Source organism: Petromyzon marinus, chromosome 4 (genome assembly GCF_048934315.1).
Source record: "Petromyzon marinus isolate PM22_M1 ecotype Great Lakes invasive population chromosome 4, UKy_Petmar_22M1.pri1.0, whole genome shotgun sequence".
NCBI classification, from domain to species: domain Eukaryota; kingdom Metazoa; phylum Chordata; class Hyperoartia; order Petromyzontiformes; family Petromyzontidae; genus Petromyzon; species Petromyzon marinus.
Window position 1 is genome coordinate 19,210,577 of NC_133670.1, and position 25,320 is coordinate 19,235,896.

General features: G+C 43.4%; 2 protein-coding genes across 6 annotated transcripts in view; both read right to left on the bottom strand.

Annotated features, from left to right (window-relative positions):
* Positions 1 to 62: 62 nt before the first annotated feature.
* On the bottom strand, positions 63 to 17,950 carry ARPC2 (actin related protein 2/3 complex subunit 2). Its single transcript, XM_032945718.2, has 10 exons — positions 17,730 to 17,950; positions 16,012 to 16,046; positions 15,621 to 15,733; positions 13,535 to 13,580; positions 10,719 to 10,905; positions 10,305 to 10,398; positions 8,773 to 8,899; positions 5,508 to 5,608; positions 4,184 to 4,284; positions 63 to 521 (listed from the first exon to the last, which is right to left on the bottom strand). Exons 1-10 carry the CDS (start codon positions 17,801 to 17,803, stop codon positions 497 to 499), a joined length of 903 nt encoding a protein of 300 aa, XP_032801609.1. The 5' UTR covers positions 17,804 to 17,950; the 3' UTR covers positions 63 to 496.
* A 2,924-nt stretch (positions 17,951 to 20,874) lies between these two features.
* The window catches only part of TOPBP1 (DNA topoisomerase II binding protein 1), a 37,666-nt gene continuing 33,220 nt past the window's right edge, over positions 20,875 to 25,320 (bottom strand). For all 5 annotated transcript variants that reach the window (XM_032945710.2, XM_032945715.2, XM_032945714.1 and 2 more), the window contains exons 27-29: positions 24,556 to 24,648; positions 23,269 to 23,430; positions 20,875 to 21,277 (exon numbers count right to left, since the gene is read on the bottom strand). In XM_032945710.2, the coding sequence (XP_032801601.1) occupies positions 21,137 to 21,277; positions 23,269 to 23,430; positions 24,556 to 24,648 (396 nt within the window). In that variant the 3' untranslated portion in view covers positions 20,875 to 21,136. The remainder of the gene's footprint in view (positions 21,278 to 23,268; positions 23,431 to 24,555; positions 24,649 to 25,320) is intronic.

Genomic DNA, 25,320 nt, shown 5'->3' on the forward strand with positions numbered 1-25,320 from the left:
AAAGGAGCTCTGATTTCATATTATGTTTAATAAGTTTACATATCATGTAAGAAAATAACATACAAGAGCTAACAATGGTTTTATTTGAGAGCAATTTTGGTTCACAAGTACCGTTACTGTCAATGTTAATACAAGTGGAAAGTCATTCAAAGGCCTGGCATTAGCATTTGATGGGGCGGTGTAATTGTGACGAATCCAAATCAACTCACTTAAGAAATTAGCAAATTCCCCACATTTAGAAATTAGAATGAAAACACAAACCAGGCAGGAATAAATTGCATCAAGTTTTTGTATAGATTTCCATTTACATGCACATGATTGACATACAATATAAAAAAAAATTATAGGAACAAAAGAACATTTGGATACATTTCATAAAGGGAAAGGTAAAGGAGTGGCATCTATCGAGATGTGTTCAACATGTGCAGGTGTCTGTCTTTGAGGCTGGTGCAGCGTGGCTGCGCCGTCAGCTCCCAGCTGCTCCCGTGGCTCCCAGCTAGCGCGTCGCAAATGTCTTGCCGCTGAAAAACAAAAGGTAATGTCACTTGCGCACATTCAAACTGATGTTGTTGGATAATTTTTCTAAAAATCATCGTTATAGGTTATCCATGGGTCACGGGTGATTATCTCTCCCAGCAAAATGTTCTGCCCAAGCACCCTTTACTTTCCTGAACAGTCAATGTGTCTATGATTTGTGTGTTGTTCTCCGATTCATGTGTTTCTCTGTCTCTTGTTCAATTCGAAGCCTGCATCTCTCCATGCTTTTTATGTTTTTCAGCTTGTATCCTATTTAATCTTGATTTGAAGCTTTCGTGACTGCAAGAATTCATACTCTTTGGTTCTTTCGGTAAAGTCAGAGATTTCTTCATGAAGCCATCCAGATATATAAACACAGACAACTTCAACCAAGAAGATGGGTACAAACTGAGCAATCATTGGAAGGACGTTATTAACCAGGTAAAGTCTTAACTGACTGTGATGTTTCTATCCTACCTGCCTATGTCAGCTGTTATTTCCGACTCGCTGTGTCTCTCTATGCCTCTCTCTGAGCTCTCCCATGCTCACGTGTCCTTTGCATTGCACTCTCATACTCACAGGCCCTTTGGATTGCACCCGTTGGGTTGCACTCCCTCGTCGAGGAGGCCACTCTCCTCCTTTTCTACAGTTACATGCTAATTTCTCACATTAACATCATGCTAATCTCTCACATTAACATCACTAGCCCCGGCCACTTCTTCATGACCCTTGGGCTACACCCATTTCAAACATTTTAAAACAGTCTGCCTCAGCAGCAGGCCATGCTTTCCCACCTGATGACGGACGCTTGTGTTGCACCCGAAACGTCGCGATTTATTTTATTTTATACCTAAGTGACTTTACCGAAAGAACCAAAGAGTATGTATCCTCTTCTTTGGTTCTTTCGGTAAAGTCACGTAGAATGAGAATAAAATAATAAATTGATAAATTAAAATAACGCAATAATATTCTCACGACGTTTCGGCCACAACACAAGCGGCCTTCATCAGGTGAAGGGGACGAGACTGTCTGGAGGACAGCGCTGGAGTGAGAAAGCCACGCTGAGATCATGACCTTTAAGCTGTGTGAGAAGAAACAAAGCGCCTTGACAAAGGAATTAGCATATAATTTAGCATTGAAATGGCTGAGTGATTAGCTTGTGACTGGTCACAGAAAAGGCTATGTTAAAGTTAAAGCATACACATCCGCAAAGGCACCCCTTGACAAAGGAATTAGCATAGAATTTAGCATTGAAATAGCTAAGTTAATGTATACACATCCGCAGAGGCACTCCTTGACAAAGGAATTAGCATAGAATTTAGCATTGAAATAGCTGAGTGATTAGCTTGTAACTGGTCACAGAAATAGCTATGTTAAAGTCAGAGCATATACATTCACCGAGGCAACTAGTACAAATCAAACAGGAGAATTTAGCATTGTAATAACTAGGCGAATTTAGCATTGAAATAACTGAGTGATTAGCTTGTGACTGGTCACAGAAATGGCTTTGTTGAAGTTAAGGCCTACACATCTGAGCTATTCACAGTAACTGGGTATACAATACAATATATAATGAATACTATATAGTGAACCAATAAAAAATACTAAAATATAAATTACCTCAATGTTATCAATAAACTCTATATTCTCCAATCAGCTAAGCTACCAACAATAAGTCGTTAAATATCACAATGCTATATGGCGAAAAATGGGTGGATTCTTACCCTCAACTTTAGCAACACGGATAGCTACGGGTCCCGTTCAGACGGACGAGTTCATCCATGGTCGGAACAGAGGAGGGGGAGAGAGACAGCTGCGAGGCGCTGTTATACTCCATGTTGTAAACCATACCATTAACCGTGGTGTGAGAGGTATTAAGAGTCAATGCCAGCGAAAGAGCTGCGGTCTGAAGGTCATCGTAAAATACAATTAATTAAGAACGGAAATGGTTTAAAACATCTTTCCAATGGTTACTAAGCCAGAATCCATCTTCTCGATTGAAATTGTCTCTGTGCTTGTATATGTGAATGGCCTCATGAACGAATCTCTCATGGTAGCTGGTTGGTTTGCAAAGAACCTCCGTCTTGGAGAAGTCAATGTCATGTGAGCCCACTGAATTATAACAGTGATCTGCCACGGCAGAGGAGTTCGTCCTACCGTGTTTCAAGTCTGCTTTATGTTCGCGGATGCGGTCCAAGATATGTCGTTTGGTTTCTCCAATGTAGCTACTACCACAGAGGCACTTTAGTTTGTAAACGCCCGGGTACTGTATGTCTGGAACAGCATCTTTTACAGATGGAACTAGATCACGGATTTTATGTACTGTGTTGAATCGGACCTGGATCTTGTGTTTATTCAGGATTTTGGAGACCTTTTTAGTGACCCCTGCAATGTAGGGTAAGGTGATGGTTTTGAGTGGCTCCACAAGAGGATCCTTCTTCATGACTGGAGTGATGGCTTTGCGGATTGTGTAGTCGGAGTAACCATTAGCCCTGAGAGCCTGGTGTGCGTGCTTGAGTTCACTGGTAATGTGTTCCTGGTCAGAAATGCATTGGGCTCTATGGTATAGAGTCTTGATGAGGGAGTTCTTCTGGGATGGATGGTGGTGGGAATCCGGTTTCAAGTAAGCATCTGTATGGGTAGCTTTCCTATAGACAGAGTGGCTCATTGAACCATCATGTCTCCTTTTAATTAAGACATCCAAAAAGGGTAGTTTGCCATCTTTTTCGACCTCCATGGTAAATCTGATGGCTGGGTGTATGGAATTGATGTGGTCGTGGAATTGGTCTAGAGCAGGCTGGCCATGTGGCCAGATGACAAAGGTGTCATCCACGTACCTCTTCCATAAGGTCGGGCGTAGAGTGGCAGTCTGGATGGCGTCAGTTTCAAATTTTTCCATGAATACGTTGGCTACAACCGGAGATAGGGGGGAGCCCATTGGGGTGCCCTCAGTTTGTTTGTAGCAAGTTCCATTCCAGGTGAAGTATGTGTTGGTTAAGCAATGTCTCACCAGGGGGGGTACATCAGTGTGCAGTCCTTGATGAACCAGGTCTTCAATGATAGCGATGGTGTCAGGTACCAGGACTTTGGTGAACAAGGACACCACATCAAAACTGACAAGCAGGTCGTCTGGGGACAGGGAAATGCCTTTGATTGTCGATACCAGGTGAGTAGAATTTAGTGCCGCAGAGGTGGTTTTTCCAGTGAAAGGTCGCAGTATATCAGCAAGAAAACGTGCCAGTTTATAGGTGGGGGAGTTGATAGTAGAGACAATGGGACGAAGGGGTGTATCTTCTTTGTGTATCTTTGGAAGGCCATATAATCTTGGTGGTCTGGCAGCAGAGGGTTTCAACGAGAACTGTTTGGTCTCATCAATTAATGCTGTTGAATCAGAGATTATTTTGTTCGTTTTGGTAACCAGGCTGTTGGTGGGATCTCTTTTTATTTTTGTATAGCTGCCATCGTTGAGTAGTTCTTGAAGAAGAACATGTAAAAAATGTTTTCAACAATGCAACATCCTCCAACAGCGTGGCCCATCTCCCCAAACCACTTATAACATCCCTCTGCTTTGCTTTGACTTTGATTCATATGCCCCTCGTCTTGTAAACTACAGAGATAAACACAATGGGATGTCTGGACTGGGTACTCAAAAAAACACAAAACTCACGACATGGTCTTCATCTCCTTCTTCTCGGCATCAGGCCGTGCGCGGTTGAGAACCTTCAGGAAGTCGGAGGTCTTGGCACGCATGCGAGTGTGGATGTAGGCCTGGTGGGGCAGAGTAAAGGGAGACGTGGGAGAGAGAGGAGAGAGGGGAGACGACGTGGGATGGGGCGAGTGCAAACATGAAGCCGAGCGCAGAATCGTGGCTAACATCCACCCCCTACGGGACGGCCCTGTTTGCCCGGCCTGCCGTAGCACGTCGATACCTCTCACAACCGCACCACCTGCATTAATTTCCCTTTGACAGTATGATCAAGGATGTCTGTCAAATCGGCGTACCTACACCTCCTGCGGCCATTAAACTGTCACTTTGCCGTTTCAGTCACTTCAAAGCCAGAGCACACAGAGAGCTGCGGAAACTATGGGTATCCTTGCAAAACAGATGATAAATGTGAGCAAAATGAAATAAAAATTACATTATTTTTTACCTTGCACCACTAACCAGTGTGAACTTTTGGTTATGCAGCCAGTAAATCTGAACTTTCCCAAGGGTCTTATCACTGTGCCAAATATAAAAAATTATAGCTTTGAGTTGTCATAGTTTATGCAAACTAGTTACATAAAACCAAGACATTCTAACTGTACTGATACATTTCGATGAGTCTCTTGCACTGTGTTGTCAAAGTTGTCAGAAAAGCATTTTTTGATAATGCAACCATTAGTGCACTCACTTATGACTACGACTCTTGGATGCCTCAAATAATTAGTATACTTTGTGTTGACAACATATTCAACACTCTTAATTACACGAGGCGGGGAAGCGTTGGAACATATTCCTCACAAAAGTGTTAGTAAAAAAAAATGCTACATCAAGTTGAACGAGTTTCTCTTGCATGCAGCAGGAATTCAATTGATCCTTATGGTGGTACCCCAGGGTACCAAATAATACAAAATGGCCGAGGCAATTAAATATTTTATTTCTGGGACACTATTCTTCCCAGGGGTGTAGTTCACTCTGCGACTGGGGTACCAATCAATCCGAAATCAGTGTTCCTCTGCGATGTCGAAACGCAGCGAGGACGATTGTGCTAAAACCCTGAACGCTCGTATGCACCATAGTGCATCGTGTACAGCTCGTCGAGATGAGTCGATTGCCGCATCGCCGACCATCAACAGACAAACAATGACTGCATCACGGACATTGTGTAAGAGCCGGGGTACTATGGTAACCCGGGGTACCGCCGTAAGGTTCAATTATCAAGTGCAAGGGCACGATTGACGAGCTACAAAGGCTGATAGTGCACGGCAAGCAAATGCTGAAGGCGAACCTTGGAGCACTTGATGTGGTAGTGCAGATAGTCACGGAAAGTGTGTATCAGGTTGATGGTGTTGTCGCGGGCCTTGGCGTTGGTGTGACGCGGGAACAGCACTGCAGACACAACGGAGGCACAGACGCAAGCCATGAACCAACCATTTAGCATTCAACCCAATTTGTCAAAATACATCAGGATAAACCAGTCCCTCAACAGACTTTAATCCACCACTTCACCCACCTGAGCCAAGGCGAGCTAGAACATGAAGCACATTTTGAAACATCCCTACAATACATAGACATGACATCACATGGCAAGTAAACATTTGAAGGAAATTAACGTAATCAATTGTTGGTTTGTACATTTTTTTTAAAGTATGCACAATGCTTTTTTGTGCCATCAGAGGAAACTGAAATGCAAGACTAGAAACCAAGGATGTTGGCGATGTGGGCCCAATACTCTGAGCCACTGCAAGCACAACGCATTACAAACGCCACACTAAAAACACAAACTTCCAATTCACAAAGGGACAAAGGTAAAAGCAAACTGTGCCACAGTTGCGTTGGTGACTGCTGTGTGTTGTACACACAAGGTAACTTATTTTCTTTGACATTTTTGAGACTTTTTTTGTGTTCTACAGTCGACTCCCTTATTCAGTGGAGTCAAGTGCACGATCACCGAGTTCGGTTTCTGGCGAGCCAGGCCCCTCCCTGTGGTGTGGCAACTAAACAAGGCAAGCTCAGGCACTGCCGGCAACATAACCGGTTATGGCAAGGTCAGTTGAAATGCAAAGTTGGGAAAAAAAATACCAGCTCCAGTAAAACTGCAGTAATAAGTGTCACGAATGAAGCAGAACTGCCAGTGCTCATGATGGATTTAAAACTTTGCAGGTTTGCAAAGGAAAAGATTAATTTACAACGTCTGTCAATTCAGTGCAGCAATGTTAACACCACAGTGCTGTCTGTGATTGTTACAATAGAAGCACCGGGGCATCTGGACGGCAGGTATCAACTCAAATAACCAAAAACTGCTCTTTTTATAATACTGTACCCTCACACCTTCAACACAGGTCAAAGTGAAAAACTTTGTTTGTCCACAGTTACTAAATTGTGGAGGCACAGACAGCAAACGAACCATCAAGATGCTCTGAATAGTTCACAGTGGGACATTTTCAAGATGGATGTGAACAGTTAAAACAGAATAAAAGGATTTCAGATGTTATGCCCCAACCACATTTTATTTCTCTAAGGTTTGGAAACCCAAAACTAAAATCAATTTGTTGCAGACTGATGTCAATGCTCACATTAGATCAGGGCAATCTAGAATTGCAGTCTTCAGTGACTCAAAACTCTGCAAGGGCAGAAATGTGTTATAGTGAGGGAAAAAAGTATTTGATCCCCTGCTGATTTTGTACGTTTGCCCACTGACAAAGAAATTATCAGTCTATCATTTTAATGCCAGGTTTATTTGAACAGTGAAAGACAGAATAACAACAAAATCCAGAAAAACGCATGTCAAAAATGTTATAAATTGATTTGCATTTTAATGAGGGAAATAAGTGTTTGACCCCCTCTCAATCAGAAAGATTTCTGGCTCCCAGGTGTCTTTTATACAGGTAACGAGCTGAGATTAGGAGCACACTCTTAAAGGGAGTGCTCCTAATCTCAGCTTGTTACCTGTATAAAAGACACCTGTCCACAGAAGCAATCAATCAATCAGATTCCAAACTCTCCACCATGGCCAAGACCAAAGAGCTTTCCAAGGATGTCAGGAACAATATTGTAGACCTACACAAGGCTGGAATGGGCTACAAGACCATTGCCAAGCAGCTTGGTGAGAAGGTGACAACAGTTGGTGCGATTATTCGCAAATGGAAGAAACACAAAAGAACTGTCAATCTCCCTCGGCCTGGGGCTCCATGCAAGATCTCACCTCGTGGAGTTGCAATGATTATGAGAACAGTGAGGAATCAGCCCAGAACTACACGGGAGGATTTTGTCAATGATCTCAAGGCAGTCGGGACCATAGTCACCAAGAAAACAATTGGTAACACACTACGCCGTGAAGGACTGAAATCCTGCAGCGCCCGCAAGGTCCCCCTGCTCAAGAAAGCACATATACATGCCCGTCTGAAGTTTGTCAATGAACATCTGAATGATTCAGAGGACAACTGGGTGAAAGTGTTGTTGTCAGATGAGACCAAAATGGAGCTCTTTGGCATCAACTCAACTCGCCGTGTTTGGAGAAGGAGGAATGCTGCCTATGACCCCAAGAACACCATCCCCACCGTCAAACATGGAGGTGGAAACATTATGCTTTGGGGGTGTTTTCTGCTAAGGGGACAGGACAACTTCACCGCATCAAAGGGACGATGGACGGGGCCATGTACCGTAAAATCTTGGGTGAGAACCTCCTTCCCTCAGCCAGGGCATTGAAAATGGGTCGTGGATGGGTATTCCAGCATGACAATGACCCAAAACATATGGCCAAGGCAACAAAGGAGTGGCTCAAGAAGAAGCACATTAAGGTCCTGGAGTGGCCTAGCCAGTCTCCAGACCTTAATCCCATATAAAATCTGTGGAGGGAGCTGAAGGTTCGAGTTGCCAAACGTCAGCCTCGAAACCTTAATGACTTGGAGAAGATCTGCAAAGAGGAGTGGGACAAAATCCCTCCTGAGATGTGTGCAAACCTGGTGGCCAACTACAAGCAACGTCTGACCTCTGTGATTGCCAACAAGGGTTTTGCCACCAAGTACTAAGTCATGTTTTGCAGAGGGGTCAAATACTTATTTCCCTCATTAAAATGCAAATCAATTTATAACATTTTTGACATGCGTTTTTCTGGATTTTTGCTGTTGCTATTCTGTCTCTCACTGTTCAAATAAACCTACCATTAAAATTATAGACTGATCATTTCTTTGTCAGTGGGCAAACGTACAAAATCAACAGGGGATCAAATACTTTGTTTTCCCTCACTGTACTTGTGGTGTGCACTGATGACCCTGGCCTGGGAATGTGTACACTGCTCACTTTGGGGTGGGACTGTATGCAGGGATCACTTTGCGCGCTCACTTTGGGCTGTGACTTGTGTCCACCGATTATTCCGGGCCGACGCTGCGCACGCCAATCACTCTGATGGGGCTCCTCATCAAAAGGTGCTGTAGCCCAAATGCGTTACGTGGGCTCAGTGGGATTTACTTGGTGCTCGCTGGCGACCACATGTGCTGCCCACGTTGGCCTGCAGCTGTGTGGGTCGACCACTTTGACGGGGGGTTGCTCACCGAAGGTGATGTAGCCGATGTTGTCGCCCACGGCAGCATCGGTGTCCTTGAGCTCCAAGGGAGGGTCGCGGTGGTTGAAAAGCACCTGTGGGGCCGTCTGGCTGGCACGCCTCCCCTCCTTGAATTCCTGCGCACGGACACACGCAGGGGCACGTACCGGTGAATGCACGGCAAGGGGGCTGTACGAGGACACGCCCACTGCACCGCCCACATGGGCAAACCCAGAGAGCACACCCAAGCCCTGCAAAGGGCCCCTGGGGCGCATGCCGACGAAGGAGAGTCCTGCACATACCTGTCTGTCAGCGAAGGTGGGTAATAAACTGCGCTCAAAACGAGTTCCTAAAAGGATCGTTATCACATTCATTTAATTATACACCTCAAAACTCCCCAAATATAACTTTACTAAAACTCCTTCCAACTTACCGACATCCTTATCAGCAAGACTTGACTTGTGCTATTTTCATTTTTTTCTATTTCATAAAAGATTGTTGAGTTATGCCACAATTGTTCTGATCAACTTTGTGTCGATAAGGCCCTCCACCACCAAACACAGCAAAACAAAAACTGTCATGTCTACTAGCTTTAAATGTGCCTATTGATTTTTTGTTTCAGCTGACCAGCAAGTTCAAAATTTAGCGAGTAGATATGTTTTATTTTACACGATGTCAACCATCAGCAAGATCCAGGAAGTCAGATTAAAAATCCAGGAAGTAACTTTGTTAACCTGACCTGACATTTTGATTTAAAGCTTTCGTGACTGCAGTAATTCATATTCTTAGTTCTTTCGGTAAAGTCACGTTGAAGGGAAACAACAAAATAATAAAATATATATACAACAATAAAAATTATCACGACGTTTCGACCACAACACAAACGGTCGTCTTCAGGTGTGCAAACCAACATACATGACATCTTAAATAGGCATCAAGGACATCACAGGAACAAAAAAAAAACCAGAGATACAAACTACCATATACGAACAATTACTCATGAATTTATTGAATTTCATAATTTACCTGAGACACGTGTTAACATTATACTAAATTATCTGCTTGTGTACCACTGCGATCGGCCGTGGTGCTTGGGCCAAAGCGCTCTCTCACCAACAGCCGGTGTGTGCGCTGCCAGGCGAGGTGAATACATTAGCCCTGGGCAGGGTGTGCCTCACAGCCGCATACACTGAACGTGCAACATTTTTCACATCATCATTCTCAGTTGTACAACACACGCTTCCAAATATGGTTATAAAACTCTTGCAACACTCGCTTTCAATCAAAAAACACAAGCCGTGACAGACAGCGCTTAGCATTTTCACCCGGCTTCTTAAGTTTAACAAAAAAAATGCCTCCCTGGTATGTACGGTATATCTTATGAAGTTTCTCAAGAACTTGCGCATTCTAATGCAACTTAACTTAGTGACCTTCATACACAAAAAAATCGCAAACCACTGCTGCCCAGAACAAACCAATGCTTCAAATGCACACGAGACACTCAAAAGTATGTAAAAATAAGAGCGCTTGCCCTGCACTCACCTGCATGAACACCTTGCCTATGACCACATCGTCGTCATCCTTGAACACGGTGCTGAACACGACGGTCACACGATCACGCTTGGCCTCCACGTACCTGGGAGGACACGAAAGACCAATCGTCCTTCAAGTCAGCGTGAGCCGTGCAGGAGGCGCTGGTAACTCGACTACCCAGGTCTTACTCATAAAAGCAATACAATTGCAGCAGGCTCTTAATCGAGTTCTAAAGGAATCCACTCATTCATACATTGCAGTTTGATGCAAGGCAGGTCAAGTTTCACATTGATGGCGGTAATGTATTTTTGTGCCTGTACGACTACTGTATGAGGCGTCTATCAAAAAAATCCAGGTATCAACCCGTTCCATGCCACAAATTGCACGCAACACAGTTTTACGCTGTCCTACGAGTGCACGCACATGGTCTCGTCATCGCGGTAGTGGATGACGGCGCGATTCTCTCCCTCCATGCCCTTCTCCTGGAACTCGAAGTACTTCTCGAAGACGGAGGCGAAACAGTTCCTCTTGAGCAGGCCGGCACGGGAGATGTCCTCTGCCTTGTTGGCCGACACGTTGTCCAGGTCGTACAGCAGCGACACATTGTAGCCTGAGCACACCATGGCCACGTCAACACGCCATTACCAAAACATTAAAAAAACGCTAACGAACAATTTTTCAAACGATTATATCCATGGCACATTCATGTTTAATGTTTTCCAGAGTGCACAGCGAAAGTGAGAGTTTGGAGTAGACAAGTGAGGTTAAGTACAAAATCTGTTTAATGCATCCTGGTTGACTAATTGCCACTGGCCGGATTAAAGTCTGTCAAACACAGACAGACCTCTTAGATAATAGACCGCATTTTACGAGAGAAGATGAACGGTCAATGAATAGATATTTCAAATTAAATCCCAGCCCATCCGGCATTTTTACACATGTGGTTTTTAATTGGAGTATTCAGTAAAAAAACCTTCCATAGATGTGGCCAGAATGTACTACAGACCATGTAGAGACATGCGGCATATGCTGGCACATTAAAAGCAGCACGGCTGCGCAAACATTGCAGTATTGCAGTGCAACACCTCTCATCCAGTGTTTCAATTAAATGTCAAGCCTGATAAGCACATAATACACGTAATATAAGATACTGTGTGTTAATTTGGTAATGTCCAATGATAGCATTTTTCTATTATGTATTTATGCAGTAACGTGTAGACTATGAATGGTACACATGGGGATTCCGCAGAAAGTTCTTTTTTTTATTTTACCAACGAGGAACCTTGTAAAGTACTGCATTGTGCTTGGAAACGAGGATCGGTGAAAGAAAAAGTTTCCCTTCTGCAATTTAATTTCAACGCATTTTTCATTTCTGCTATTTTCTTTAGTTAACTTTAAGTACTAAGCCAATGCTGTGCAATGTTCCTAACTCGCAGAAATTATTGCAGAGATCTAAGTGGTGAAACGTACGATACGTACCCAACTCACCCTAAGAATAGTAAGACTACCACAAATTATGACATATGCTATTTGTGCAACTTAATGTACATATCTGCTGTGCAACCTGTCGAAATCAAAGCCTGACACAAGCCTATGATTGACTCCTTAACATAGCAAGCCAGAGTATTATTTTCCAGTTTGTAAAAGAGCACTTGCTCAGAGCGAATTCTTGATCGTACCACCTACTGCTCTCCCTTATGTTATGGTCATCACATCTGCCCTGGTCACCAAGGCAATGAACCACAGTCCTGTGTTTAATTTGGTAGGCATACACACTGCACATAGTTACACATAGTTACACTGCACATAGTGAACAGTGCACACTGTTCCGTAATTGTCCTGCTGGTTTTCGACACGTGCATTAAAGCCATTCACAAACTTACGCCAAAGGTGCTAACTGCAGCAAACAGCAAAAGTGCACTTTCCTTTGCAACACTGTTTAAGGGTATGAGTAAGGTTAGCTTGCTTTCAGCTGAATAAAAAAGGAATTTTCCCAGCATCTACCAACAACTACTATATATGCTGTGTGGCAGTTGTAAGCCCAGGGCTAAGGCAGGGCACAAAAAGTAATTTATAAGGTGGATGACAGGCACGTATGCGGTTCAGGCTACAACCCACTGAAACGCCGCACCTTTATACATTGTTTTTTGGAATGGCACAACTATAATAATGGTAAATGACACATGTTATATACAAAATGTGCGAAAAAAAATCCCATCAATGAATCAGCAATATACTAACTACGTGACTTTACCGAAAGAACCAAAGAGTACAGTTATATACTGTTCAATAATAACCAACAAAACAAAGTGCATGGAAACTAGTGTGTGGAAAACTAATCTAAATGTCACGCTGGTCATCAGGGTTTGTGTTGGAGTGCCCCACAAGGACGTGCCATGCTCATACGTGGCTCTGGGAACGCCACCTGAAATTGTGCAGGGTGTACACTGTAGTGCAGCATGTATACAGTGTCTAGTACCTATGACCAAATTACGCAGAATTCACACCCCCCTTCTATTTAGATCTCAGAATCAGAATATGTATTTATACTGGAGGAGTCCGATGAGGTATAAATGCTCTCTTTCACAGTAGGGGGGCAGGTCAGAAAGTTACAACAAACAATACAAAAACATGATAGGTGTGCCAAATATAGGAAAGGTAAGATAATCACTTAAAAAAATTAATATTACCAGATAAAACCCACTGAGCTGCAAGCCTCTTTTTCAGAAGTGACCTGGCGACAAATGATAGCTCAACAAAGTGGCTTCTCACGAGGAAATTTAGGGAAACAAAATAATCTGAATAATCTAAAGGTATGTTTAGATTATTCAGGCTAAGCAGGGATGTTTTGCCTGGATAGAGTATGGATGGGCGACCAATCACGAATAGGTGTCATCCACCGCTGCATGGCTACGTTGTCAAGAGGGCAATGCAGCAATATCCGCTGTTCTACTGCACTCCCTGCCTTCTTCACCAACCAGAACCGACCAGTGGCGGTGATGTATGGTAAAAAAAGAACCCCATGATCCACACGGTGTGGAGAGTCCCTCATTCAGCAGTGGATTGACAAAAGAGGATGTACATATTCACGTAAACATAGTAGTGCTCGGGCTTCCCATAACATTCTATTTCTGCTTCACTGCTGTGTTTTGTTTATTTATGCCAAAACAATCCCGTCGTCACAGTTCTACGAGTGTGGTGGCGAGCGCAACACGCGGGTGGATGCAGGTTGAGCTCACCCGATTCCGGCTCCACCAAGTAGCTGCCATACTCCCTTTTCAGCAGCTGCAGAACAAAAAGATCCCCCAGTTAGTCTTACAATCAAGGCAAGGGCTGTTAGTGAGCACCTATTAAAGGTGGAGGCACAGCATACACCAATGGAGTGGTATGACCAGCACCACACATGGCCACTCTTGTATCTCTCCATTATTGCTGCTCATATGCTGCATGCACCACGTACCTATTTAAGACCGAGTCATACTTACGGGTCTTTGGCCAAATCACACGAATGTGCCGGATGTTATCACATCTCAGAAGCTTAGCAAAATTAAGCCTGGATTGTGCTTGGATGTGTGACCACCATGCATGCACAACCAGTTTGTCATAGGTGGATGTTGGGCTGTGGTTGGCAACAGAAGGCATTGCAGAAATATACATTGTTGCACAGCACTTCCCATACTCTCATTTATGCTCTCTGCTTTCACCAAGCCACGCTGACTGACCAGCGAGGTGAAGCATGGTCAAATAACCTTTAATGATCCACACGATGTGGGGAGCTCTCATCCTAGAAGTCTAACACAGGGTCAAATATCAAGGGCCAATGGTAATGTTCACCTCCGATTAGCACGGTTGGCTACGTACAGTGTGAAAGAAGTTCAACATACATTAGAAACCGGGTTATATGGAACGCACTGCCGTGTCCAGATAGCTATATGCCCACAGGGTTACACATATGTGGACGCACGCATTTGGTAAAAAAAATGTGAACCTTAATAACACCTTGAACCTGTACTGTCATTTCTTTCTATTTATACATTTGTCAATGAATATCACCGAAACATGACCTTAGTGCCCAAAAACTGTCACTGCAGTTGTGATTAGCCACTCTGCTCCTCTGTAACAGGCTCCAATCCATAATGAATAACCCCCTTTGTGTTGAACATGTGGAAAATAAATTAGTTAATTCAGATTCAAGTGCATTGAGCCGTGCAGATTTTTACATTTTCCAAGCTGAGAGGACATGAATGTTGTACAGGCTGCAAAACATAAAAAACTCCCCAAAGTGCATAAATGTGCACATTAATACTGTACATGTGTTACATTAACACCAGCATACGGACCAAAAATACATAATCAAGAATAATATGTACATGAAAACTTAGTTGAAGTATTCTGCTCACAACAGGATGTCAGAGCAAGACCAGCAAATTGGTTGCAATGAAAATCACAAAGGAGTTCCTCCCAATCGCCGCTGCTCCCGGCCTCTTAGCCACAACGTGACCACTGCTGGAAGGGAGTTTCCTGTTCTGGGCGTCATCATCCAATGTGCTGGCAGTCAGATAACAATGCCCTTATATGGGATGTTCTTATATTTTTGCATCAGAATGCAATGCTGTAAGAAGTAGTGAATCAAACATAACCAGATAATGCAATCATTTCAACAGCATACGTTTGGCAAATTAAAGATTAAATTGAAAATAAGAGCTTCACAATTGTAAGAAGTAAATAGTGGATTTATAAATAACTAAGTATTTGAGCTCACCCTTGTACATTTTGATATGTTGTTGCTGTTAGCCTGTAATGTCCCTCGAGTGAGAAAAGGCCTCCCCAATTTATTCTATGGGTTCCTTCCCTTACTTTTTCTTGTTCAGTGGTGGCTTCTGAATTCTTTGATTTCTCTTCAGCTGTCTACCCTTGCTTCTTTTCCTGCTCTTGGTTGCCACTTTAAAGCAAATTTCGTCCATCTCGTCCGTTGTTCTCTCGACATGTCACTGCCCATTTGCACTTAATTTATTTTGCCTTAACAGCATCGGTGATCTGTTTGTTTACTTGTGTATTAATTCCTTCATATATTTCTTTGACTTCTAAAATAATTATTTCCATAGATGTTTGAGAAATGTGTAGATATTTAACCTGTTTCTTGGTTGACAACCATGTCTTAAAGCAGTAAACAAAAACTAGTAAAATTCACACCCTCCAAATTTCTTACATTTTGATAAGTACCAAAGCATAAAACGGAACAAACATTTTTTGTATTTATATTCAGTATTACCATGCATGCAGTAACTGGTAACACGACTACGGAAACGAATGTGGCCACATCACCTTGTCAGCATCATATTTCTGCAGCTCAGCATAGAACTTGAGGGAGATGCTGACCATTACTTTAGACTTGTCACCACCAGGGTTGGATATGTGGTAGAGAACTCCATCAAAGTCTGGTGGAGATACGGCACAGGTGGTAAAGCAGCTCTAACACAATACACTCTTAACAGGAATGGTTGCAAGGGCTTGCATATAAAATCACTGCTCAGCACAAAAAATGTGTCAATTATCATGCGAATTCTCAATTATGTGAAAACAAATGTCATTGTTAACAGGTAATACAATTTTGTCAAAAAAATAACTCAGTGTTGTTTTGTATTAATATATATTCCTAAATAAGTAGTATGGTTACGGAACTATGATTAACGAAACGTTGCATACAGTACAGTACCTGCAAATGTGATGTCAACAGAATCTGGCTTATTTCTGTGAAGTGGCAGAAAAAACGATATGTGCGATAGAGGTGGGGGCACAAAAAGAATGTTAACATCACAGCATCAGGGGTGGCCGTGCAACTGCACATCAGCACGAATCACAGAGCAATGAGTTCACTCGCAGCATCATTGAAATTTCACTCCTATCATTACGGGCTTTTCAAGTCATATTTCAATAAAATAGATCGCTCGCATCATCAGGCAAAAGTTCACACACTCACAGAGGCCACTTACAACTTCCTGGGCCAAATTATTTCCAGAGCAGTTTTATGCATGCTCGTCATCAAGGTACACTAATTTCACACCACAGCCTGCATGATAACATCAATGCATGCCTTGAAATGGATACGGATACAGAATTGGCAGGAGTGCTGTGAAATAAAAATGCATTCTAAAGGCCTGCAGAGTATGTTGAAGGGGCAATGCAGGCTCCATTAGCACATTCGTGCATTTGAATGCACGTTAAGTCAATAAATGTTCACTAGCACATTGGAGCACGATCAACACTGAACATGGTCAAATTCATGACCAAACTACAGGCAGGTTGAGCCAGGAGCAAGCCCAATCCAGCTACATCGCTCAAGACATGCAGAAAATAACAGCAACACACACGATGACAACACAGATACCAGGACGTGTGTAGTATTATAATCACGAGTAATGGTAATCGCCATCGCACATGACTGCGATGCCACAATTCATCTCTCTCGTGAATATGAACCGGTCTCATCCCTCTTTCTCCACGGTGGACATACATTCCGGTACGTTGTCTTTCCCTTTGGATGCAAATATATTACCAGTCTCATCCATTGCCCATTGAACCTTCTAGCCATGTGTCCTGCCCAAGCACACTTAATTTTCTGAAATCAATGTCTCAATGTGTATTTGTTCCGTAATATACGTGTTTTTAAAATGTAATCATCAATGTTTAGAAAGCGGCTTATATACGTAAAATGTCAGTGGTTTGACGCACAAACTTAACTTGAATGCACCATCACCGGCGAAAGATAGTAGTTAATCCGAGTACGCCCAACACCGTGGTCGTTAATGAGAATTTCTCCCTCATCAAGGCGGACAAACTATTTATATACGAATTACAGTACTAAACGTATGATGAACTTCGTTCGCACCGTACGTTGCCAACACGTGCAGCAAGAATACTACACCTGTACTGTGGCCGTGTGCGCATATCCTGCCCACATCTTAATAACGGTCAATAACAACCATCTCCGATTTGCGTTCGCTTCCTGACAAATACGCTCCCCAGTTCCTCACATCTCTCCGTGCTAAATCAAGAAAAACATGCGGTTTATCGCTTTAATAGCAACTGTTAAAAAAACACACAAAACACCCAGTGGCATTCAACAAATTTCAAAGTGCAATAAACAACATACATCCACATGATTAGGCCAAGGTACGGGGGGGTGGGGTGGGGGCGACGCCCTAAGAACAACACGGCCGTAATCAACGACGCACACAACCAACTCGTATCAGATACATCGCATCTCGCCGTGTAGTGCTTAAACGTCGTTTTAATCGAAGCGCAGAGTATGTTTTTTTTTTACACTCAAACGCGAGAGGGTTTTAAAATAAGATTGTGTGGGTTTTAAACGTTCGCCGCGGCCAGAGGCCTGGGACCGAAGCAACTAGGCCGCGCCGCTCGCTCCGCACCTACCCGGCCAGCGCATTGTCAAACTTTAGAGTCAGCGTCTCCTCGATAATTCTGTTGTTGATTTCTAAGAGGATCATGATGTCGCTGTGTTGTTGTTGTTATTACTATTCCAATTCGTTGTTATAAACGGTGTTATGAACTGTCGCTCGGCTTGAGCATTAAACTCGCTCCCGCTTCGGCTCGGAGGGGGAGGGGGCTACGGGGAGGAACCCGGAAGTACGGACCCGGAAGTGTGGGCACGCACGTGGGTGTGACACAACCGGAGGTGGTGAGCTCATTGAGCTAAACCGTTCAACGTTACAACAATAAACGCACGATGGGTGTGTAAAGTGTAGGAAAGGTAAGATAATAAAAATATATATACATCAACTATTTTTTTATCTTACCAGGCAAAGCCAGCTAAGGTATGTAGCTCTTTATCAGAAGCGACCTGGCCACAAATGATAGCCCAACAAAGTGGCTTATCGTGTGGACATTTCTCGCGGCCAAATCATCCAAACGCGAGATGTTGATTCTAAACGTGGAGGGGAAAAACCGGAGGACCCGGAGAAAAATCCACGCGACTACGCGGAGAGAGACACGCAAACTCCAAATATACAGGCGCCCAGGGGTGGGGGTTGTACCCACGACCTGTATACCAGGGCAAGGTAGTGAACATCTCACCACCGTGGCGCCACATTTGAGCGGTTTGCGCGCTACGCTTACAAACCGGCCACCCAGTGAGGATGGGTAAGCATCGTCACTAAAAAGACAAAGGCGGCCGGGCGTGGTGTGGCCACCCACCTCCTTGTGTGACATGTCGGCCTTCATTGGTGCTCGCTAACAGCACTTGCCTCAACAGACTGTTAAGGCTATACGGGGGGGTCTTTGTTTTTTTGGTAGCTCATCGCCACGAAATCATGTACGTATCACAACATAATCGACGTTACTAATTACTCTTTAAGTGTATTCCTAGTGGTTGTTAATAAACAATTGGGGGTCTCTCAAGACACGTAAAGATATTTTTGTCAATCCACTGCTAAATGAGGGCATCCCTTTGCCCTAGGGGTTAATTGACCCACCACAATGGTCAGTGCGGATTTTCGAAGGTGGGGATCATAGATGCGAGGGCAAAGAAATACAATACGTTACATCATGGGACCTCCTTTGCCAGTACCAAAATATGAGAATAGGTTTTCCCCTTTTTTCTGGCAAAAACAAGTGTTAAGATGTTAGAACACCAAACTGAAACCTTTAACAAGGAATCATGTCTGCATTACCACAATACTTGTGGTCAGAATGCAAATAAAAAAAACATACTCTGATAATATATGCATTGTCTTTTAAATGGATTGGTCCACACCAGACAGTTTTTGGGTTAGATCGCGGAAATATAAATGTGTCGTAACCCTCCACCACGTTTCGCTGGTAATTACATCGAACATAATCTGGCAAATGTTGTAACTTTACACCGGTGGGCTGAATAAGTAACTAATTGGCGCGTTGTTTACTTGACAAACCTTACTGCCTGTGTCGTGTGTGGAGGGTTACGACACATTTATACTTACGCGATCTAACCCAAAAACCTTTATTATGAATATTGGTCGCGAAAGCTTATGAACATTAGCTGTACATATTATACACGAGGGGACATTTAAAAAAAATGTTTTATTTATTGCATTTGCAACCTTAAACTTTTAAAAACAATACCCAAATATTTCATATACAAGCACTAAGGATTAAATTTAAACACTACATTTGCAATGTAATGCACACAACTATAAATTATATGCCAAATGTTATGTCAAGAAACTATGTGTTGTCAACAGAATCCGGCATATTTCGTGAAGTGGCAGAAAAGGTGCATGTGGTGTCGGAGTGAGAGGGTGGAAAGAGAATGTGAAAACAGGCACAAAATTAAACATTAACATCACAGCATCAGGGTGTCCACAACACTGCAAATTTGCAAGAATCAGTAATTAGATGGTTCAAAGCATCATTGAAATGTCATTATGGGATATTCAGTCACATTTTAATGGAATAGTTCACACACAATTGTTGTAACATTCAATCGGCCACTTACAACCTCATACAGGAAGTTTTGGTCTCCTGGGTGGAAGATGATAGCCTTCTCGTGAGCCACCTGACTTGTTTTCATATCTTAAAACACAAACTAATACCACCATCCATGGCGTGGGTTGTGACCGAGCCATGTGAAAGGACTCTCCCCACTAATGCTCTGACGAAGACCTGCAGGACCAGTGGCCAGGGATGCAGTGGGTTCTTGCTTCCCCCTTAGCCCAGCTATTACAGCTGTACCCCAGTGGATGGGGAGCTGAGGGGTCGTTGTTCCAAAGGCCTGACCTACATTGCTGGACATAGATCTCGAATGCCAGCAATGCAGAGATAGATCACGTTCTTGTGGGCACCTGCTGGAAGCTCCTGCAGAATGTACTTTGAGCAGATCCTCGCTGCCTCCTCTCCGGTTGTGAAGCCAGATGTGCCTGATGCTGCGTCAAAGGCCACCAATCCCCTGATTTTGGAGCCGCTCCATCTCTAGACAAGGTTTGGAGAGTGGTAGGGAAGCTGAAGCGGCGAAAGGTGGCTGGTGTGTGCAGCATCACAGTCAAACTGCTGAAGGCCGGTGGGGAGGATATGCCAAGGAGCTCCACGCAGTGACTTGCATTATGATCGGGCTCTGTACCCCCAAACTGGATCTGGGGAAGACAGCTGACTGCAACAATTACCGTGGGGAGACTGGGCCAAGACTCCCTTCGTGCCTGGTGCAGGAACGCTTGCTGTAGCTGTTTGGACAAGCGACTTGCTTCCCAGAGGCTGAGCCAGTAGGGCAGATTCTCCAAATCGGGAGTATCTGCTGGCTGGAGAATGAGGGGGAGGCTGGTGTTCTCATGGCTGCAGCAGGCTGTCACCTCCAGGGGTTGGGACTGCGTAACGAGCTGGCCATACGGCTCGCCGTGAGGGACACGAAGGGCAGGAGCTGGGAGGTGAATGCGGTGACGCGTTGTGTATGGCCCCATGTTATCTGATTACATTCGTATAAAGCAGTCTCATATCATGTGTGGCCAACACCCACAGTGGGAACTACAACAAAATGGCCTTAATTTCAGCAGAGCTCAACTATTATTCTGAAAACAATATTGGGAACACATTTTACGTGCCATAAAATTACATTTATTAAACAATAAAAACACAGTTTTAAAATCATTAGTTTACCTGTACAATACATTGCATGACTTCCAGACAGAAGATATAGAGTAGTTATAAGCTGCATATTTAATATGGATAACTACATTTCGACAACAAATCAATGTTTATGTTGTTTGCCTAAACAAGACAATGCTGTTCTTTTAATACAATGTTAACAGAAACAGAATCACAGTGAAACAGTTAAGAACTAGAGGGCGATGGGTTCATTGGAGTCGAGATCGTTTTTCTTTCAATGCTGAATCTGTGGCTTTTCGTTTTCGGGCAGTGGAGGGGCCAGATTCCTCGCCTGCTTGTAGTGCTGGCCCATCTGGGATGTAATACTGCTCCAGATTGGGTGGGGAATCCTGCACACAACAAAAACAGCATAACAATATATATTTTTTAAATTATAGTGGCATAAGTTTACCTTTTCGTTTTGAAATGCATCGATTTAAAAATGCATTTTAATGACAGATGTTCATTCTATAGTACACGAATATAACTATGAGTATAGAGAATTGGGGTTTAGTGGTGATGCAGTGTATAGCACACTACTTTATAAACTCAACTATTCCCAGCCACGGGAATATCTGATCTGGTCCCAGGTCCTCCTTTTGCAACCTGCACTGAACAGCATGGTGAAGTATAGCCAAACAACTCCCTCAATCGATATGGTTTGGGTGGCCATCACATAGCTATTTGTTTATTTCTGTTGTTCAGATCTACTAAAAATGAAAATGTTTTATTGCAAACCAAGCATAAAGTAGAAATGAACATTGGAAATACATCATGGGACCTCCTTTGCCAGTACCAAAATATGAGAATAGGTTTTCCCCTTTTTTCTGGCAACAAAACAGGTGTTAAGTTGTTAAAACACCAAAAGGCGTCCTTTGGTCTAACACCGTTTGAGACGAAGAAAGCTGTCTCTGGTGTGGACCAATCAGTTTCAAAGACAATGCATATATTTCGATTTAAAGCTTTCGTGACTGAAAGGATTCATCTTCTTTGGTTCTTTCGGTAAAGTCACGTAGAATGAGAATAAAATAATAAATTGATAAAATAAAATAACACAATAATATTCTCATCAGGTGAAGGGACGAGACTGTCTGGAGGACAGCGCTGTCCTCCAGACAGTCTCGTCCCTTCACCTGATGAAGGCCGCTTGTGTTGTGGCCGAAACGTCGTGAGAATAATATTGTTATTTTATCAATTTATTATTTTATTCTCATTCTACGTGACTTTACCGAAAGAACCAAAGAAAATGCATATATTGTCAGAGTATGTTTTTTTTTGCATTCTGACCACAATTATTGTGGTTAATGCAGACATGATTCCTTGTAACATCTTCTCATATTGGAAATACATGTTTATCAATACAAATATAAACTAACTAGCCTTTTGCCCACCCAAGGACGGGTGTATTTCAGTAAATCTGAAACTTGCAAGAGAAAAGCAGTCCGCGACGTGATATTCATTGCATTAATGCGTGTGCAATTTGTAAGGGCGCGGTGACACAGACCTATTTCATTTTCAGGTTATAATCCCTTGTTCATCATGACGTCCTTTTTACTTTGACGTCTAAATAACGTTAAGGAGATCGCGTGACGTGAGGGTTCTGCCTTTGTAGTGAGGGTTGTAAGTTGACGCTGAGGAGGGGGGAGGAGGCGCCTTGGCCTGCCATGTGGAGTGACGTCAGGCACTAATTATTATGAATGGGGGGGTGTCCATTTTGAGGACGTCACCTTATGATTATTAATGAGGGTAGCTGTTCGATGTGGAGTGACGTCACCTGCTCATTATTACTAATGAGGGGGGGGGGTCCATGTGGAGCACGTAACCTGTTCATGATTATTAATTAGGGGGGATGGTCGACGTGGAGTGACGTCACGAGTGTTGCACACAGACATTCTTGGCTCATAGTAAGGTAATAATAATGGGGGAGGTGTTCATTTGGAGGACGTCGCCTACTCATTATTAATGAGGGGGGCTGGTCGATTGGGAGTGACGTCACTTGTGCATGATTATTAGTGAGGGGGGGGAGTATTACATATTGAGTGACGTTACCAGCTCATGAATATTAATGAGGGGTGGGGGGAGTGTCCATTTGGAGGACGTCACCTGCTCATGACTTAATGAGGGGGGCTGGTCGATGTGGAGTGACGTCACGAGCGTTAAGGACAGACATTCCTGGGTGATTATAGTAGGTATGAGATAGGCATGTGAGGCCAGGTGTTTGGTTTGCAATAATACAATTTAATTTCACAACCGTGAATCAATATATTTCTCTTAATCAAAGTAACAACCCATCTGGGATTTCTCCTCGGAACGTGACATTGGCCAAGAGTGTGGCACGTGCCATAATGAGGAAGTCAGCGATGTACTCGGGACGTAGGCAGTGCACATGTTGTGCCGCGGCCTGCAGCAGCCCAGTGCGGACCTCCTCCGACCGCAATCGCGCCACGTCCACAAACAGATGTGTGGCCTCTTCTAGTGCCTGGGCCTCACCGCTCGACAGCACCTGCCACATGCAACAATCAGCTCCCACTGTTCAGATGTAAATATACAGACATTTAATTTTCATTTTATTTTACGAGGTAACACCAACTGAGATATATAGCTCTTTTTCATTCGTGACCTGGCCACAAATGCTGGCTCAACGAAGTGGCTTATCACGTGGAAATTTAAAGCAGCCAAATACTTTTAAACGCATGTTTCTAAATGTGGAGGGAAAAATCGGGAGGATCCGGAGAAACATCCAAACGGAAAACATGCAAACTCAAAATATACAACAGGCATCAGGATCGGCATCAAACCCATGAGCTGCTTGGGTGTGGGCCTCCCCACGCTATGCGGGTCATGGGAGTTATTTGGCGATACTGCACCATACTGGTCAGTGCAGGTTGGCGGAGCCCAGGATGTGGAGCCATATAAGTACAGGTCGGTGAAATGGCCCAGCTGCTTGTTGCAGAGGTTTGTAGTTCGAACCCTGCAGGTGGCCCTAGTTATAACTGCAGTTGTATTAACTGCAAAATAGACACTGCTTCAAAGTGGACGTTAAATATGCTGGGATGTCATTCTAAATGAGGCCATTGCTTGCGAGCGTCATAGTTAACTTTGCCAAATGGAAAATTAGCTGCAAATTACTCAATTCAGATTATACAAAGCAACATCACCTCCTCCTGTAAACTACTGCAGTCTATGTGTAAATATATCACCTTCCTGATAGGTTTGTACTGTAATGGCAGGAATACCAAATGTACTAAATTACTTGTATTAAAGGATGATGTTTATGCACTGCCAGAGAGCAACTTGCTGTGAATGGTGGTCATGCATCCAAGCACTATCCTGGCACAACCCTGCTTTGCTTCTGAGATCTGATAATCTCAGGTGCATTACAGGTGATATGATCAGGGACTTCTACTCGGATGCCACTTTTTAATAATATATTTTTATTGTTGCCGTCTCCACTGTGCCTCGGCATAGAGCGGTGTCCACCAATCCTTGGTTATCAACATATTGCTTCAGGATGTAAGGCTTTATTTAATCACCGCTTTGATAAACATGCAATTGCATGGAATAATTCAACATACTTTGCTTTGACAAGGCTGTTTGGATTCAATGCATAAAGTTCACGGTTTCATACCTCTGCGCCTCCCGACTGCAGTAGCCTCCTGAAGCCTGACTCTTTGCTCTGTTCAATATTCAGGATCACCTTCCAGCCACCGAACGCACCGACCTACAACACACAGTGGCATGTTTCATCTAGTATCAATTGATGTGCCAAATCATGATCAATCAATGCATGGCTTTGTGAATGTAGTGTTATTTATGGCCAAACAAAACAACTAATAAAGCAGCCCACACAGGAATGCATTTTACAGAAATGCAAGTGGAATGGTATTTTACATGCCAAGAGCAGTCATGAGGTGACAATGACACTTTTATTAAAGACCTCTCGAAGGGCAAAACTAAGATGACAAATAATATGCAATACTGTACTCTACAAAATGGAAAGTATAGGATAACCATACATAATGCACATCAGAGCAACATAACATTTCAATTCAGCTTGGACAGCAATGAAGTTTTGTGCACCCTGTTGTATTTTTATTACTCTGCATAAGCAATGCAAGATCTAGGCTGCTTCCTAGATCCAATGGTAGTGGCAATAATTTTTCACAGACAGGTAATGAAGGAGATGACGGTGGTGGTTGTAGTGTTGGTGGTTAGGACGTGACGGTTACAATCATGGTTGAAGTAGTAGTGGTTTGAGTCAAGGTGGTGGTAGTGATGGCTCTGGTGATTGTTGTCAAGATCGTGGTGGTAGTAGTAGTGGTGGCTATGACCATGGCAATTTTGGTAGTGTGATCATCTTGGTGGTGACGGTTGTGTTTGTGATCAGTGGTGG